Source organism: Cricetulus griseus, chromosome 6, assembly GCF_003668045.3.
Source record: "Cricetulus griseus strain 17A/GY chromosome 6, alternate assembly CriGri-PICRH-1.0, whole genome shotgun sequence".
NCBI lineage: Eukaryota > Metazoa > Chordata > Mammalia > Rodentia > Cricetidae > Cricetulus > Cricetulus griseus.
In genome coordinates, this window is record NC_048599.1 from 52899526 (window position 1) to 52919525 (window position 20000).

The window sequence follows — 20000 nt, forward strand, 5'->3', positions numbered from 1 at the left end:
TAGGAGATGCTTGATAATTTCTTGCCAAGAAGGACATGGTCCTGAGAAGGTAGAAAGGAAAAAGTGGGTGACCAACACTTTAGTCCATTGAAAATGAGTCACTCTGAGCTGCGTAATGTTGCAGGATAACTGTCAGAGAGCAGTTAGGAGCTGGAGGAGCAGAGAACAGGAAAAGCTACCAGGAAAGTCACTGACTAGCTACCTGCTTATCTGGGAAGTCCACTAAATAACACTGTTTCTTACTGTAAGACGTACAGATGAGGAAGTAGAAGCACTGCACATATGAGGCCAGACTGAGCCACATGCCATGCTCCAGGCCAGTCTGAGACCCTCATACCCCATTAAAGACGTATATACGAAAGCATCTGGAATCCAGATGTGAATTCACTTTGGCATCTGTCACTGTCTTAGTTTCTTTTCTGTTGCTGTGATCACACACCCTACCAGAGTAATGTAAGGGAGAAAGGGCTCATTCTGGCCCACCGTTTAAGGGTGACTGTCATGGCAGGGAACTCAAGGTAACATAAGCCTGAAATACCAAGTCATGTCACAGCCATCATTAGGAAGCAGAGAAAGGCGAATGCATGCTTGCTGCTCAGTTCTCTTTCTCTATGTATATACAGTCCAGGACCCCAGCCTGGGAATGGTGCCACCCATAGTAGATGAGTCTTCCCATCTCACTTAATACAATCAAAATAATTCCTTTTAGGCATGCCCATCTGCCTCCTGCCAGGTGATTCTACACTCTGTCAAGTTCATAGCTGACACAAACATCTGAGCCAATGAATATCTGCAGACATGTTGTGCTTTTGATTTCAAGTCAACTATAATAAGAGGTTGAGGTTCAGAGTTAGGTGCTGAGATGAGGGCCGTGTGGTTCTTCTTGATTAATTAAGCGAAGCAATCAGGAAACATTCTGATACAGCATGTTCATTCAGAATGCTCCTTCTATGCCAAGTGGCTCGGTAGACCTGGGCTGCATGAAGGGAGCCCACAGCTAGTGGCATGCAGCCTTTGAAAAGGTATTCCTAAGCATTGTTGACCAAGCTTGGGGAGGGGTTTTCAGAAACAAACAGTACAGAGGGTTCAGTTTTTTCTTTTAGTGTCAGCTTGTCTATACAGGCAATAATTGCAAGGCACAGTTGGAAACACTGGGTGAAATAGTAATGTTCCCCCGTTCCAGGGTGTGAGGTGATAGATTGATTCAAATCCTCAAGCCTCAGTGTGTTGGTCTGTATTTGTCTATTTGCTGTATGCTCCCATGCATGTGCCATGGTGGACAGTAGAGGCCAGAGGACAATTAGTGGGAGTCATTTCCTCCTTCCATCATATGAGGCCCAGGAATTGGACTCAGATCACCATACTTGGCGGCAGGTGTCTTTACCTGTTGAGCCATCTTTCTCATAGCTGTCTTTTACATTTAGCTTCTGGTATTTGGGGATAAATAACAGAAAACACTTAGAAAACATAATTTTGTTTGTCTTTCATCTTTCTTTCCTCAGGAAAAACAGGTCTATCAAAACATAACTTAGCATCATAAGTTGATTTTCCTGGGTTTAAAAATCCCTATCACCTGTTCCTCCCTTTCCTGTCCTGTGTATCTGCAAAGAAGAACCACCATAGTTTTTTGGTACACACACACACACACACACACACACACACACACACACACACACACACCCGGGGGGATTAATTACATCCTAATGCACAAAGGGTGAGCTAGCTGATAGAAAAGTATGGGTGGCAGAAACTCAGCATCTATTGAGAGGGACAAACATAACCTGTAGGATGTGCATGGGGGAGGAGAGGTATCAAGGGAATAGAAGCTTTCACAGGGTCTGTGCTCAGTTAGGATCTGTGCAGGTGAAAGCACAGTGTAATGAGATATCTGTGTGTGTAGCTGGTGAGGGCATCTATAAAGATAGGATTTCAGAGGAGGAAAAAGAACAGAAGCCAGGGAGCCACAGCTGATAATACAGGCCAGGAAAAGCTTGTAGAGAATGGAGGATGCCAATTCATCACCAGGTGCCAACAAAGATTTTGAGCTTTATAAAAAAAAGTATTACATGTGGGCTGTGGTGGCACACACCTTTAATCTCAGCACTCAGGAGGCAGAGGCAAGGGGGATCTCTTTGAGTTTGAGGCCAGCCTGGTCTACAGAGCAAGTTCCAAGCCATTGTATTGCAACTGTAGTTTGTGCTTCTTGCAGTTGTATCTGTACAGTGATATTGGAGAGCAGAAAAGCAGTCTGGAGTTGGAGATTCCAATTCAGATAAGATTTCATTAGTTCTAGACAAAGGTCTAAATTGCCTCGAGGATGGAGGGACGGTTTGAACCAAATCAGTGGACTAATAAGTGTTGATGAAGGAACAGAAGTTGCATGTCCCTGGGGGAGCTTGGTGAGATATTGTATGCTGTCCAATATTCCAGTGATTGGCTCCCAGTTACTACCTGCAGACTAAGCATCATTCAGTGTGAGTTGTAGTAAAGTTACCATTAAGGAGGTGAAGGTTCTTGTCGATATGAAAGGATCAACAATGAAGCAGAGAAGCAAGGCAAAGAAAAGTATTGTCGTGTATCACATGCTCACCACATTGCAGACACTGCCGGGTGTACTTTGTCCACAGTAACTGATATCATCTTCATAACATAGGTAATAATGGTATGTCATACAGATATATGAAAACACTAAAGTTGAGAAAAGTGAGGTGTTTTAAGCCCAGGCAGGGTGACACACACCTACAATTCCAGCACTCAGGAGGCTGAAGCAGGAAGACATAAAATTTGCAGCTATATAGACAGACCTCATCTGGGGAAAGAATGAAAAATGTGATTTTCCTCAGGCCAATAAAGGGGTGGACCACCTCCAAGTCCTGAGCACAGCTTCCTTACAAAAGAACATTGCAAGGCACCAAGAAGCATTGGAAAGAAAGGTAGCCTTACTAGCAATCAAGAACATAAGCCTTATAGATGTCATATTTCATCTTTAAATTTCTAATGCTGGGAAACAGCAAGTGTGGTTTAGAGAAGCAGCGCCGGCAACAGCACAGGTGCGAACATTCTGCAGAGCTGGTTGTCAATTTGCATCAAAAGTCTATTGCCCCAGCTGATCTTTAAACCAGCAGTTTCATTTCTCAGGAAGTAATTAGGATATGCACAAAGATCAAGCAATTAAAATCACTGTCATGTAATGTTTATATGTCAAGGCAAAGGTTATTCCAGTATCCAACTGTCAAAAATTAAGTCAACCCATAGCAATGTATAACATGCAGTAATGAAGACTGTTTTAGAAGAATGAGTAATGACATGGGCAAAACACCCACTTGCTATTAAGTGCACAAAGCAGAATGTGAGTACTCTGTATATTGCGACCCTGCGTGATTTTTGAGGGGGTACTTACACAGAACAGACAAAACAAAACTGGAAAGCCCTGTGTCAAAACTGCTAATAGTGACTGTCCCTGAGATTTGGGGTGATTTTAATTACCCTTTTATTTTCTGTAATTCTTAAAACAAATATTTATTATATATTTTTAAATGTCCTAAGTCCTTCAGTAAAAATAGTGGAATCGGAAAGGTGACATAAAATTCCCCAGTAAGTTAGAGTTACCTAAGGGAAGGATCGTTCTCCTTCCTGCCTGTGTTTGCTAGGGACGGGAGTCCCTTGCATAGGCTCTTAGTTTCAGTAGTAAAATAGTTTTAAAACAGACTCTGAAGGAAATTCAAAGACCATTTCATTATAGCCTGAGAAAAAAACTGCAGGCTAGGCAGGCTGTAAGTCCCAGCAGCTGCCTGGAAGAGGAGGTGGAGCACATCAAGAGAGCCAGCCTTTGAATTGGAGTCGGCATGGGAGTCTGCAAGCAGCCATAGAAGTGGGATTAAGGGGCTTTCCCAGAAAATAGTGAGAAAGCCCAGAGTACCAGGGCAAATATGCCTAAGATCTCGGTCGGTATTCATTGAAGGGTTAGAAAGTGGGGGAAAGAATTTAAGCTTTTTAGGTAGAACTTAGAAAAGCAATATGCTTGGCAATGAAGATCTGGGAACAACTGTATGGAGGGAGAGACTTCTGGGGGCACATTATTTTTTGAGGGGGTAGTTATCCTGCCTATCTCTTAACTTATCTCTCGATTTCCAGAGGGTTGGTTTCCTGGTCAGGCAATTAAAAGGCCCACTTGGATATAGTAGTATACAATGTTCTAGTGTTCAGGGTGTCTGGAAATGGCAGGTGTCCACCCAGAGCAGATTCCATTCCTCAGACCAGAAGAAAGTACCTTTCCCCTCATGGGCCTCAACAAAGCACTTATACCTCTACCTTTTGACCTGGGAAGAGGGAGGTGGGGCCCAAAATTGACCACAAGGTATGCACCCATTCTTATGGCCTCCAAGCCTGCTAATGCCCATCTTGTGCCTAACACCAGAGATCTAGAGGCAGTTGAGGAAAATGCCACCATGAGATCCAGCTATAAGGCATTTTCTCAGTTAGTGATTGACGTGGGAGGGCTCAGCTCATTGTGAGTAGTGCTATTCCTAGGCTGGTGGTCCTAGGTTCTATAAGAAAGAAGACTGAACAAGCCCTGAGATGCAAGCCAGTAAGCAGCACCCCTTCATGGCCTCTGAATCAACTTCTGCCTTCTGGATCCTGCCCTGTTTGAGCTCCTGTCCTTACTTCCTTTAGTGATGAACAGCAATGCTGAAGTGTAGGCTAAATAAACCCGTTCCTCCCTAACTTGCTTTTTGGTCGTGGTGCTTTATCAAAGCAATAGAAACCATAACTAAGAAAGAAAGGGAAGAAGAGAGAAAGAGGGAAAGAGAAAACTAGAGGCAGCTTCAGGTGCAGGTTTTGGAAAACGAGTTCTTAGCTAAGAGTAAGATCACCAAGAGAGGAAGCCAGAGTGGAGAGGGTTAAGGCTCGCAGAGAATGGAGAAGTCAGGGGTGACATGACTTGAGAAGAGGACAGTCAGATAAAGATGGCCTACTTAGGAGGAATGGGACTTTCTCCTAATGAATACACTGGGATGGTCACCCACTGAGAAACAGAGGACTGAAGGGAAGAAATCACTGCTCAGTCCAGCAGACAGCAGACACATGAGGTGACCTTAGGAAGGCAGGAGCCAGATGGCAAGGGTAAGGAAGAAAGTATGGCTGGCCAGAGGTGGAGGTGAGCGCAAGAGAGCAGGCTTCCTGCTGATCATCCGCAACATGCCACCCTATTTACCTTGTTCAACTTTTGTATCCAGATCAAGCTGTTATCACATTTTGCTAACTTGGCTAGGATCCTTTCATGGAAGGCCTTCTTTGTAGGGAAGGCAAGTTCCAGTAAAAATGTCAGTGGCAAGGCCAGCCTGCTCCCGTAGCAGCTGTGAGGAAGTCCGTGCTGCCCTCAGCTCTCCAAAGCTGTGGTAGGCTAAGGAGGTTTGCATATTTGTCTCAACCTAGTCCAAAGAGAGGCCCCCATTTACCTGGACGATTTGTATAAAGGAAAGCCATGGGCTGAATACTGACAGAGAATTGTAAAACCAAAGCCTCCTCCCCCCAAAGAAAATCATCCTCAATGGACCTGATGACTTATGTCTGGTTAGAAAGTACTGTGGTGTGTTTTCAGTTGCTTCGGCATGTACTGCATTTGCATCCCACAGCACCATCTGGTGGATGATCTGAGCCACTGACCTTTGGATTGTTTTCATTTTCAAGATCTAATTCTAGACAAATGCTGGTCTTTATGAAAAATGAACAGACTGTTGTCTGAGAGTGGTGGTGTATTCCTTTAATGTCATCACTCAGAAGGCAGAGGCAGGTGGTTTTCTGTGAGTGGAGGCCAACCTGGTCTACATAGTGAGTTCCAGGGCAGCCTGGGGTACACTGAGATCCTGGAGGTGATATGTCACTGGGGGTGAGTTTTGAGGTTTCAGAAGCTCACATCATTCCCAGTTATCTCTCTGTTTCATGCTGCTTATGGACCAAGATGAAATCTCTCAGCTAACTGCGTCATTGCTTCCCTGCCGCCACACTCTTGCTATGATGGTCACAGACTCATCCTCCTTTGTTGTTGTTTTTGTTTGTTTGGTTCGTTTTTTCCAGACAGGGTTTCTCTGTGTAGCAGTCCTGACTGATGTGGAACTCACTCTGTAGGCCAGGCTAGCCTTGAACTCACAGAGATCTGTTTGCCTCTGCTTCCCAAGCGCCTCAATCAAAGGCATGAGCCACAACTGCCAGGCTCCTATGACTCTTCCTAACTCTCACTGGTATGCACAGGCAGGACTGTGGGGTTGGCAAAGAAAACCAGGTCTGCACTAATTCCAGATTCAGACTGCAAAGCTCAGACTGCCAGGGCTATTTTGATGTTACTAAGAGTCACTTTCTGCTTGGGGACATGGCACTTCTTATGTATTTGTCTTTCTTCCCTTGCCCGGCAGCAGCAGAGGGGGTGGGTCCTGACCAAGCATTCTGGCTTGGCATTTTTGTGTGTGATTCCCAGTCTACTCCTATGCTGCCGGCCTGTGAACAAACTAAAAGAGTTCACAGAATATCCCTGACCAAAAAAAAGGGGGGTGTTTCCTAAGGAGGGGGGTAGGCATGGCACCTGCCCAGGGCCATTTTGCTATCCAGTGCCATTTTCATGGAAAGAGCTAGGTGCCCTTGCTTTTTTCTTCTTTTCTGTTTTCCTTTTCTTTCTTTTCTTCATTCTATCCATTCTTCTTAAAAAGTAATAGACCAACAACAGGGTAACCAAAGCAAAGCAGAAAATTATTTTGGAGACTCTGCCTGTGAACAGACAAAACCCACATCTCTAAGCATTCAAGTAAGAGATGTTGAAAAACAAAACCCCAAACATCTTAGAGTGTGCTCAAGTGGCGGAGGGTGGTAATTGGATTTAATTCTTCCCCTGTGCCTAGCTTTCTTGTCCTGTTCCTCAGAGGGCTTAAGTTGCTATGAAAAAGAAAAGCCAGACTTTCTCTAAGGTAAACAGATCCTCTGCCATGGAGTAGTGCCATAGCTACTTTTCTATTGCTGTGACAAACACCACAACCAAGGCATCTTGTAAACGAAGGAGTTTATTAAGGATTTGTAGTTTCAGAGAGTGAGACCATGAGCATCATGGCAGCGAGCATGGCATCAAGCAGGCAGTCATGGCACTGGAACAGTACCTGAGAGCTCACTTCTTGATCCACAAGTATGTAAATGGAGATTTCTCTGTCCTGCCCCATCCCACAACCACTTTGAACTAATCACTCAGAGGCTTAATTTTAATTACAAAGTATTTGGCTTATAGCTCAGGCTTATTATAACTAGCTCTTACGTTTAAGTTAACTCATTTTTACTAATCTATGTATAGCCATGTGGCCATGGCTTTCCTGGTTCTGGTTTTCTGGTATCTTGTTTCTTGGGCAGCTGTCTCACATCTCTCCTGGCTCCTTCCCTCTTCATCCAAGTCCTCAGTTTGATTGTTCCACCTAAACTTATCCTACCTTGCCATAGGCCAAACAGCTTTTATTATTAACCAATGGTAGCGATACATATTCACAGTGTACAGGAGGATTATCCCACACAAGCACCAGACAGAGAGCTCACTGGGATGGCATGGGCTTTTGTAACCTCAAACCATCTCCTCCAGTGGCACACCTTCCCTAACAAGGCCACACCTCCTGATCCTTCCTAAAAAGTTCCACCAACTTGGAACCAATCATTAAAGTACTTGAACCTGTCAAGGCATTCTTATTCAAGCCACCACACGTAGCTTATCCAGGATTACACAGGTTATGGCATGAATGGAGTTGGAACTCAACTCTGAATCTTTTTCACAGAGCACTTCTAGAATCCTCTTACCTCTCTAAACAGAAGTCAGTGTCGTCTGTTTACTTATTTGTGCTGGAATCCCCTGCCTCTTCCTGAGCTTTGCCTCTTGACATCTTTTCCAGTAGAAGGAAAAAAAGTTGCAGTTGTTGGTTCTACTTTGGTGTCATTCTCATTTTGATTTCATTTTTAATTTAGCTACATATAAAAATGAACAAACAATAAAACCTCAAATAAATGACCTTTTTATATAATGTGACAGAACCTTGCTTCACCTGCAGAACACACCTCTAAAGCTACTTGGCACTTCCAGAAGGAGAGACTCTTGTTTCCACAAGCAATTCAAGCAAATATTTATTGCTCAGTTCTTACTCCAGTAAACTCCATAACTATTTCTCACAATGGTGAGATTGATGTGGAATCAATTATTCATTCAACAAAATAGTCTTAGAACAACTTCTATGCATTTTTTACAATAAAAATCTTCAATGGAGAAAAATATAGGGGCAATATTAAATGTCAGTCTAAAGAGAGAACAGACATTTTCTGTTGGTAGAAATGATGTAAATTTAAAGATATTCTGAATTTTCAAGAATTACGATTAGCTCATGTTTCAGAATCTGAGGGCACATTCCTTCTGAAGGTGTTCAAAGACATCAACCTTTCCAATAAAGGTGTGGAAAGATAAATGTGTGTTTTCTCTCAATTGTGGGTACTGAGATTCTCTATAGATACATAAAACCTTTACACACACATGCATACACACACACACACACACACACACACACACACACACACACACACACACACACGGCATGAAAGCAAGGAGAAACTGGGGGAATGGATGAGCCTGGGAGAGGGACAGAGGAAGGAACACTAAGGGGGAAAGGGGAATGCATGACTATGGCCAAGTCACATGATGTACTTGAAAGAAATTGTATGAAACCCAGCACTATGCACAAAGAATACACACTGCTAAAAACTAAAACATACAAATTAGTCAATCATTCACCCCCAAATCAGGTTAATTCTGGAATGAGACTATGAGAGATCCCTTGAGTTGTTGTGCAGTTGAAGAAGTCCTGTTACAGAGCTCACTGAACTATTGCAGTGACTATTATCAGTCACTGTCTGATGAGGGTTCCGTCAGGGGCGTGAGCCGCTTTCTACATTCACATATGTGAAGTGTCTCCCAAGACTCTGGTGCAGGTTCGAACTCATGAAAGCAGGCCTCCCTCCTTCCTCAGATGTCCTTATGATGAATTTGTTCCAGTGATAAAGTCACAATGAGAAATGCCCAAATGGTGTCCCCAATACTTCATCTAATTCCCTACATACTCTCTTTAGCCTACCTCACATTTCCTCCCTTTCAGGTTCTGGGAAAATAATTCACTTAAAACAGCAACAGTATTCTCACATGTATCGAACTATTATCAAACTGTCCCTCATGCCTCAATTCTTTAAGGTATCCAAATATTCTTCTTTTTTATCTTTTATTTCTCATAGGGCTTACTACTCCTATCCTTTTTTTAACCTTCTTGTTATTACTTCTGTCTATAAATTGGCCTAAGTATTCTTCCTAAGTCATCCTTGGAAAAATTCAGTCAAGTAACTCTCCATATTGCAAAGCCCTAAGCTTGACACCACACTCTAGCCAAGTCAAGAATGATGGTACAGCTGGGTACAGATGCAGTGTAAGATGAAATTTAAGCACCTCGGCATAGAGGCAAGGAAGAGCATAGAGGCAAGGAAGACCGGGAGCTCAAGGTTAGCTACAGAGAGGTGTTTAGTTTCAGAGAGGTGATAGAAGATAGTTACATATGGCAACATAGTAGCAACCTATTTGTTAATGGTGACTTGCTGTTAATTGCCCTACCTTGTTGATTTAATTGTGAAAACTGCCTTGGTTGCTGCTTCTGTGAGACTGCATCTAGTAAACCTGTCAGTATCTGGTAATGACACCTTCACTCAATCTGGAATTTAAGTCTTATTGTAAAGGTCTTAAGTGGGATTTCAGTGCTCCTCATCGGTGTCCCTGCTTTATGGCAGCAATGACAAGGCAAAGGGTGTGAGTGGAGGTAGGAGTCTCCTCCATTGTATCCTTGCCAGCTGCTCATTTCAGGGGTAAGTTTGGAAAGGACTTTTTGCTCCCGTCTTCTGTAATCTACCATGCAACACAAGGCCTCAAACCTGGTTTTCTGTGTGACTGCTTCCCGTGTGACTGCTTCCCGTGTGACTGCTTCCCGTGTGACTCGTGTGCTTCTCATCTCCTGCGTTGAATTTAAGAGCTAGAATGAAACTGGTAGCATCATCAATCATTTAGTCAAGATGGTTTTCTATGTCCAGAGTGATGGCCAGAGGATACATGCTACCAAGCCTCAGTTTGCTCCTGAGGCTCACACGGTGGAAGGAGTGAACTGACCTCACAAGTTGTCCTCTGAGCTACACACACGCACACGCACACGCACACGCACACGCATGCACGCACGCATGCACGCACACACACGCACGCACGCACACAAAGTTGTAAGAATTTAAGATGATAAAGTGTGAATCCCAAATATCTGCCTGAAACCAAAATTTCTATGTAGCTTTTGAGTATTTTTCTCATTGATTTGTATGGAATATGAGGTTTGGTTTTGCCATTTTAGAGATGAAGTGAGTTTTTAAGCCTGGTTTTTGTTCTAATGTAACTACAAATTTGTGTCCAAGGGCTATTTTGTATAACAATACATTTTGTGTGTCTCCTCACAGCATGCCACATACTAGAATGTCACAGTGGAATGGCCCAAGATGTTATAAGCACCATAGGGCAGGCCTTTGAACTCCGGTTCAAACAGTATCTGAAAAATCCTTCCGTGAACACTTGGGAAAGGTCAGTTAAGAGTTCCATAATCATTTAACTTTCTGTCTTTCTGGATATTTGAAACATTACTATGATGGTGGGGCATAAGGAGCATGCCTTTGATCTCAGCACTTGGAAGGCAGAGGCAGGTGGTTCTCTGTGAGTCCAAGGCCAGCCTGATGTACCCAACAAGTTCTAGGCCAGTCAAGGATAAGTGGTGAGGCCCTGTCTAAAAAGAAAACACCAAAAAACTTACTATGATATTTTGAAGTTCACGAATGAGATGAATATTTTTCTTACAAGTAACAGTTTCAGTACAAAAATAAGAGCTATTTACTTTTCCTTCACTTATGTTTATCCAGACATTCTTCCGACACTAAAGTGGGAAGGAATCAACCCGGTTTCTCCAGTGTTACACAAAACTGTGGACTGCATAGAGTTCTAAAATAACAAATGTTAACAACTTCCTCAGATTTACTTTAATCTGGATCTCATGCATATTAGTAAAAGCCAAACCCAAACTGAAGAATAAAATAGTAAGAAAGATCTCCTGGGGAATCTGTTAGCTGCTGGTAGGCATTATAACTGCCTGTAGTCTGTGGGGGTGAAGCAGATGTGACTCAAGAAGCTGGTGTCCGGGGCCATCAAAGCTAATCCTTTCAGGCCACCACCTGCCACCATGTTCACGCTCAAGAAATGAAACCCGTGGGGATTTTTAAATGTACCCTTCCCCAAATTGTCATCCTGTGTATCAATAAGTACTGTGTTCAGAGATGCCTCTTTATTAGGTAGATCGTCCAGGGCAACAAAAAAAAGGGTTACTGGGAGCCCTCCTGCTAACTTTTACCCAGGATCCTACACAGTCATGTGGGTTGGTAGACTAGTTCAGTCTAAAAAGACTTGATTTGGCTTGGGAAGATGGCTCAGTGGGTAAAAGTGCTTAGCACTCAAGCCTGATGACCTGGGTTCTGACCCCAGGAACCCAGTTAAAAGATGGCCTTGGGGACATGCATATACCATCCTGGAACTCCTACGGTGAGGCGGGAGGTGGAGTCCACAGGGAAGCAGCAGAAATAAAAGAGCTGCTCCCAAAAAACAAGGATGAAGGCAAGAACTGACTTCCCAAAGTTGTGCTTTGACCTCTGCATGTGTGCCATCACACACACACACACACACACACACACACACACACACACACACACCCCTGCACTCAAATCACAACACTGCCCCTCACATGCATGCAAAATCATAAAGAGATTTGATTTGACTTACTCTTTTCATAAGAAACTTTTGTTAATTCCAATTTGAAAGAAAAGCCTTTTTCTTTTTTATTTGTTTCTTTTTTATCCTGTTTCAATTTTTAAAACAATTGCATGTTTATAGAAGTCTCCCACTTGCCACATGTGACTCTAATAATTCTTTATGAACACCATACTTGTGTAAATTTGGACAGACAAGATATCTGGCCACAGCTCTTTATTCTTTTCATCTTAATTTAGTTCACTGGGCTAGGCCCTCTACCCAAAGAGCAATATCTCAATTTTCTTTGACCAAAACATTTCCAAAATGAAGCAATTGAAGTGAGCCAGAGATACTTAAGAAGACTTTACATTTTTACGATGTTGTGTTGAAACAGCCTTCCATCCAGGCGAGCCATTGTTTACCATCGGTATTATTACTACCCGAGAGAAATGCAAACGCCTCACCCTTGACACTCCTTGCTGGCTTCCTCCATTTGGATTATCCACAGACTTCTAAACAATTGGACATGGCAGTCCAGATGTTTGACTTTACTTAAACACAGAAATAAACTTAAAACACAAAACACAGTTTTTCGGGATGATTTGCTTGGTTCTGATCTCTCTGTATCCCATATAGCCTTTAAAGTTCCCACCCAGCCTCTTGGGGCTTTTTTTTCCACCCTTGCAGTGAAGAGGTACGTGTGGAAGGCACATCTGAAGACAGAGATCATGCCTATTACAACGCAATGCCACGGAAACTGCCACCTGCAGGTGGCATTTCAGATGTGAGGATCAGGGTTCAAGCTACAGACCAAATGGCCTACTGCCCTATTCGGTGTGAGAAGCTGTGCTACTTGGTAAGTAATGTTTTATTGTACCAGAGTCGTGATTCTGTTCTTACCCCTGGAGCCCCCAATTTGAGGATTTTCCAAATGTGGTGAGTTTATCAAAGTACCATCTTCCTCAAAAGCAGGGTGAATCACAGTCCACACTGGATTGTTTTTGCTTCCGCAGACAACACTGTATCTGTCTTCACTAGAATCACCCAATGCCTCAGTCTCATCTTTATCTTTCCACATGCCCAGTCTTCCTGTGCTCTCACTTCTCTCCCCGGGCCATCATGTCCGAGTATGCCCCTCCCCTGCGCTGACCCACACCTCCTACCAGCTCTCTGCCCTTCTTCTGTCCAGTCCCTGTCTCCAACTCACCATACTGGTTCTTTCTCTTCTGCCTGTGGATAAGCTTTGGGCCACTGCAACCCAACCATCACTGACTCACCTTTTTTCACTCCCACTTCTGATGACCACAGTCTTCATCCTTGCTCTCACGTGAACACGGCCACTTTGAGATCCTAATTCTGCTTGACAGCCTAATGTAAATGACTTTTACAATGGCCCCCAGTGACTTACTTGCTAAATGGACTTCTCCCTTTAGTAGCCCTGCGTCTTTAGGGCTGGCACCTATTGGGTGTTGCTCCTTGAGTCCTCTTTTGTTGGCTTCCTAAACGTTATTTTCGGTACTCCCTTATGGAACCTTTAGTTTTTCTGCTCCCAGATTCCCCCTCCTTTTCTAACTTTTTTATTATCGTTAAAAGAATCCTTACAGGGCACACTCACGTGTACAACATTTGACTCATCGCATTTGTTCTACAACTTGTGTTGCCATTTTATCACCGTGATTCATCTTGCAATTTGTTTTTGCATATGTGTTGTGTATAGATATGTATATATATGTGTAATCATATGTGTGTGAGCACACATGGAGGCCAGAGGTTGATGACCATCACTCTTCATCATGTTTACTGAGGCAGGGTATTTGCTGAACCCAGGGCTTGCCTGTTCAGCTAGTCAAGCGCCCAGCTTGCTAGGCAGATTCTCTCTCCCTGCTTCTTCTGTGTTGGGATTGCTGGGAGTTGTCTGGTATTTACATGGGTGCTACAAACCTGAACCACAGTCCTCAGGCTTCTCTGGAAAGCTTTCTATCCAATGAGCCATGTTCCCGCCTATTCCTGATACTTTCAAGGGCAAGTTGAGTCTTTCCTTTTTTTCTTAGTTTCTTCCACTTCCGCCTTGAAAACCCCGCCCTACCTTGCCACCCTGTAATCATTCCCATGGCTCCTCCTGGCCTGAGATCTTACCCTAGCCTGAGTATTCATCTGTCCTCTAGCTTTACTACCATTAGCCCTTACCTAACTCTTCAGCTTTAATACCAAACTATGTAGCCCTGGCTTGAACTCACCGAAATCCACCTGCCTCTGCCTTATAACTGCAGGGGTTAAAGGCGCACTACCATGTCACACTCAAGTCCCCTTGCCTTATTTATTCATGCTACCGTCCCTCTCTCATCAATAGACTTTGCCTTTTCTTATATTTCAGAGCCCATATCAACTTGTGTTCAATATCCAGGGTTCTCCCATGCTAATTTCCTTTTTATCCACTCTGACTTTACTGAGCCTTATCAAGTCCTGGTCCTACTTGCCTAAGTGATTCTGAAAGCCACATGCCTGTCACTGATTACATGCCCTCAGACCATCTTACATGCTGTCATCAAATAAGTCTATTAAACCCACTCATTTTAATTTTTACAGACGTGGTGTGTGTGTGTGTATGTGTGTGTGTGTGTGGTGTGCACACATTCATGTGTAAGGATGTGTGCAGGCTGCAGCATGCATTTAGAGGTCAAAGGAAATCTGATGGTGAATCCTTGCCTTCTACTTTGCTTGAGACAGGATGTCTTTTGTTTTGCTTTATAGCACAGGTTAGATGTTGTTGGAGCTTCTGGGCATTCATCCAGCTCTGCCTCCCATTTCTCCTACACATTCTGTGGGATTACAGAGCTCTACTGGATAGGGCTTTGCATGGACTCTGGGGATCCAAACTCCAGCCTTCACACTCATGCAGCAAGTGCTGTGCACACCTCTCCAGCCCCAGATAAATCTTTCCAAAGCATGCCTGCTGCACTTCTCCAAGGCATCAGCGCATCTTCATTCCACTGCTGAAGAGCATACATGTCAAGATGAGGATGACTGAAGCCCTCTAATTGGCTGAGGTTTTCAAGAGTGACAAGTGAGTCTTGCACAAATCTCACCAGAGCAAGGTTCTGGTTTGTCATCTCAAAATTAGGCAGAGATTGGGATACTCAGTTTGTAAGAGGACCTGAGCTTAATCCCCCAAACTCACATTAAAAAATAGTCAGGTGAGATGGAACATGCTTGTAGTCCCAGTACTGCAGGGGGGGGGGGGAGGAGACAGCTAACTGGGGCTCTCCCACTAGCCAGATAGCCTGGCCTAATCAGTGAGCCCCTTGTTCCAGTGAGAGACCATGTCTCAAAAAAACAAAACAAAACAAACAAAACAACAACAACAACAACAAAAACAGGTGGACAGCTCCCAAAGAATGACACCCAACATTGACTTCTGCCTTCCATACTTATGTGAACACACACTCACAAACACATCCACAAACATACATACAAATTAAATTAAAAATCACTTTCTAGCTGAGACTTTGAGTGCTGGAATGTGACTTCTCAAGACACAGGATGCCGGCAGTCCTTTAGACATCCCCCCCATCAGATTCACTTCTTCACTTCTGCAACTAACTCCAAAAGGAAGACCATCAAGTAACCGTGCTCCCCCCCCCCCGCCCCCCACCACGATTCTCCATTCCCTGCTTGTCAGACCTCTCCTGTGCCAGAAAGTGAAGTTGCCTGCTGTATTTTCTTGAAAGCTATCGTTTTCTTTGTGAATGTTATAAAAATGTACTCTTGATAAACATCCTGCAATCTGTTGTTTGTACAGCCCGTGAACTCTAAGTGCCGCGGTGTGTATGAGAACTGTACGGGACAGCGTGGGTCAATAGGTAGGTACAATGCCTTCCAGATGGCACTCCAACTCGTTTCAAGTCATCCGGATGTGTGACCCCTGCTCTTCAATTGCAGACATCAAACTAGACACACAGTCTTTGGGCTTCCTGCTTCCCAGAGAAGCCAGAGTGTCATCCTGTATCACTCAAGAGCGTCACGCTTCTCCCTTGCTCTCATGTGAGCCCCTAGAAATAAGTTTATAGAAGCAGCTGTACTGACAGCTGGTGGCTTCCTTCTGATTGTCACAACTATTTATTTATTTAGGAAGGTAAGTCTTGCAGGGTGAGGTGGGGAAGAAATTGAATATACTTGTAAGGACTCAGATGACCATATGTCACCTTTGGATCTATTTTTGCCAGTTTAGCCTGCTGACTTTATTTTATATCTCTGCTTATCAACATTCTGCATGCTGTAGCAAAAGATTTGTGAGCCAACTTTCTAAAAACCGTTTCTTCTGATAGAAATCAAAATTCCATAGTGGAATTTTGCCTTAAATCCCATCATTCCAGAGGCAGAGGCAGAGGCAGAGGCAGGCAGAGCTCTGTGAGTTCAAGGCCAGTCTGGTCTCCATAGCAGTTTTGGGCCAACCAGGATTACATAGTGAGACTGTGTCTCAAAATTTTTTTTCCATGAAATTCTTTACAGTCCATTAAAATCCTAAGTTAATTACTTCTCAACCTTTTGGCTGAGATCAATTGTGAAACCCTAAACTTTCTTAGTTATGTGGCTGAAAAGTGAAACTTAAACCAGGTGCAGGTGCCTCTGAAATCATGCTCTCTTGGAACTGTAACTTCTCCTTCTCCTCCTCCTGGGAATTGCCAGCTGGATTTAACAATGGGATGGACTTTTCCCACTCTACAGGACTCTCAACATGCTCTCCTGCACTGAAGTTGACTTGTTCTGTCTCATGTAATCTACATTCACTGAACAATCCTGTCAGTGATATTTATTGAAGTTTCTCATGTCATTTAGTTATAAAATTAGATGTACATCTACATTCTAGGTCTTGATAATTTTGGATATGGGGAAAATTAGTATTTGGGGGCAAAAGCCCAGCCTTATTAGGTCATTATTGTTTCTAAGCTCATACTGTTGCTCAGAAAGTGCTTGCCCTATGAGTAGAAGCCTTGCCTCTAGGCCTTGACTGCCTTGCAATGATCTTTTAGTCACTTTACTTGTGAAAGTAAGTTTAAAGTAGATATTCCAACCCTAATTCCCTTTGACCAAAAAAGCAGTCATATGTCACAGAAGGCACAAATGCAATGCCCTGGTGGCCGGTCCATCCGTAGAGACTTGATCCTCCCTTGGGATTTCCAACCTACAAAGTATAATGCTGGTGAGGTGACAGGAACAGCTGACAAAGAGAAACATATGGAACGAGGACCAGCTTGAAGAGTGTCCTACTGCTGGACCTCTCTCTTCACCATCACGTGAAATCTGGTGTGAGCCTGTCCTGTTTGGACCACATCAAAGAGGGGGCATGAACGAAGCAATAGAAGAAGGAATGTTGTCTTACAGTAAAGCAGGCAAGGGCCATGGCATCGGGTGCAGGCGAACATCACTGTTTTGGGTACAACCTCATGATGATCCTGGAGCATGTACAGCTGAAACTTATAAATGTGCTCATTTAAACAGAGATGCAAAAAAAAAAAAAATCATCCTGGCATCCTTAGGACACAACCATCTGGATGATGTGGAGTCCTTCATGCCCCAGATCATGAGAGATTGTGCTAATACCCATGCATCCAGTAACAGTGATGTGCCAGACACGTGAAGAATTGCAGCTGTGAGCAAGGCACGTTACCCTTGCTTTTACGGAACATGCAGCCTAGATGCAGCACAGACCTTAACGAGAAACAGACATGACAGAATTAGTTTACTCCATGGAATGGTCTTCACAGCTAAAGTTCAAACTTCCAGGGAAGCAGAGAATCATCTAGTTTTGGGGGTAAGGGACCGCTCCACTGAAGAAAGAGAGGCTTAAGAACTGTACTCGAGGGCTGGAGAGATGGCTCCGCTGTTAAAAAAAAAAAAAAAAAAAAAAAAAAAAAAAAAAAAAGTCTAGGTTCACAACCAAAACTATAAGAACTATACTTGATTCGTTCATTGATTTACTTTTAAGTTAATTTAGTGCAAAGGAAGTAAGACTTTGTATTAAGTAACAATTCCTTAAAAGGTGGTTAGTGATAGCTGTTCAGTTCAGTAAGCCGTATTGTCCTTCCTCCTGGACTATTACCCTGAGCTGGTGCTGTTTGCTCAGGTCCTTGCATTCACTGGCCATTTCTTTCAGGTCTTCTTGCTTATCTCGTGTCTGTTTTTGTCAGTGGCACAGCTGACAAAAGGAAGAGGGCAGAGAGGGGGAGGAGGCCAGAGAGAGGGTAGGTTTTCCTCAACAACCTAAGTGTCAGAGCTCAGTCCTTGTTTGGGGTGGGCATGTGTGACACACAGCTGCCTGTTGCTCTTCAATTCAGACATGATTTAAGAGCAAAATTATGATGCATTGTTCACTGCTAACTACTCCAGGTATTCCCCACCAGAGAGGGATGCACGGTGATGCTGCATTGATGAAGCATGCCTGCCGAGTGGATCTATTTGACGACCCTTGCTATGTCAATACCCAGGCTCTTCAGAGTACCCGTGGCTATGCTGCAAATCAGAGCTCAATTCAGCCACATGGAAGCACATGGCACATTGGAAGTAAGTGTCTTCCTCCTGTCTGTATTACTAGTATCCTGGTGTTGTGGCAACTGGACACTATCAATTACCATACACTTGGCATCTGGGAACAACAGCTCCCAGTTCTCCTGATTATGAAGGTCACATGTCCAAATCAAGCTGTTGGCAGCACCAATTCTTTTTGGTGCCCTGAGCAATCTTCCCAGTGCCCCTGTCCTTATGTCTGTGGCTAATTGGTCAATGTCAACAATGCTTGGCTTATAGGCACTCTGATCTCTGTATTCAGGCAGTAAGAGGAAAGACAAGAGTAGTCTGTCAATATTGCTTCAAATGATATGACTCAAACTGGCAGACATCATTTTTTTCCCACTGGAAGACATCATTCATTTCTTCACTTGCCATTGTAGAATCCAGACACATGGCCACTTCCCTGTAAGGGAAGCTGAAAGTTACTGTATCTGGGTTCTGAAGTGTGGAGACAGGGAGGACATTACCTGTTGACAACTAGCTGTCTCTGCCGCTTTGTACCTTTCTCCCTCTCAAACAGCCAAGCGGTGCTCTCAACACAGCACACAGCATCCAATGGCTGTCCTTATCACCTGCCAAACGAGCTTCCCTCTGCACTCAAACCTGAGGGTGGCACAGGGATACAACTGCCCCAGGAACTCACATTCACAAAGGGACAGCAGTCACTGGGTGTAGGGGAAGCTGTAGCCACGCCTACTTAGGGGCTGGCTACAGGTGTGCCTGACCAAGTAGGCGTGGCTACAGCTTCCCCTACAACTGGGAGTCCTAATGGCGGGGACTCTTGGAACCAGATCCAGACACCACTGGCTTCAACACTGGGTCACTTTTGCGAGATGACTCCTGTCCTTTGCCGTCTGTGGTGTCTGAGGTGCCTCGTGGCTTGTTCCTGCCATCACCCTTCATGTGCTCACCTAGGCCAGAAGCAGGTGTGTCTCTCAAGGCTTCACCCCTTCCCAGCCTGTTTCACATTGCCATGGGCATGAGAGTTTGCTTCAGGAACCAGAACATGTAACAAGGAGGCATGTGAATTCCTCGGCAATGTAATTTCTTCAGAAACTTGGTACAGCATATTCCTTTTATTGTTACTTTATTGTCCTGTGGAGCTCTGGTAATATATCCTCTCTTGGGCTGTTTTCTCATTATTTGGATGGGCCTTTGTTAGGTTTATTGGTTTTATCAATCTTGCTAAAGCATCTGGCTTTTCGTTTTGTTTTCTATTTGATTAAGCTCCATTTTTGTCTCCACTGTTTCCAACATACGTCCTTTTGATTAGTTTTACTTTTTGTTTGGCTTCTACTGCATTTTCTTTTATAGGTTTACAATTTCATTACCTCTTGACCCTTTATACTTTATATGAGACAGTGAATCTAGTTTAATATTTTTTTGTGTGTGAATCAGCTTTCCAAACACTGTTGACTAAACCCTTTTCCCCCCTATTGCCACTCTGTTATATTAAGGTCCTGTATATATGCATGCATTTTTGTGCTCCTTGTCCACTTTCTCTATTGGGCCAATTCCATGTTCTAGATTACTATACTCATTACCAAATACTAAA

General features: G+C 43.7%; 1 protein-coding gene across 1 annotated transcript in view; it reads left to right on the top strand.

Annotated features, from left to right (window-relative positions):
- Nucleotides 1-20000, top strand: part of Shc4 (SHC adaptor protein 4) — a 100685-nt gene that overhangs the window by 68535 nt on the left and 12150 nt on the right. The window contains exons 7-10 of the mRNA XM_027421953.2: nucleotides 10546-10666; nucleotides 12566-12734; nucleotides 15678-15738; nucleotides 18266-18439. Coding sequence (XP_027277754.1) covers nucleotides 10546-10666; nucleotides 12566-12734; nucleotides 15678-15738; nucleotides 18266-18439 — 525 coding nt within the window. The remainder of the gene's footprint in view (nucleotides 1-10545; nucleotides 10667-12565; nucleotides 12735-15677; nucleotides 15739-18265; nucleotides 18440-20000) is intronic.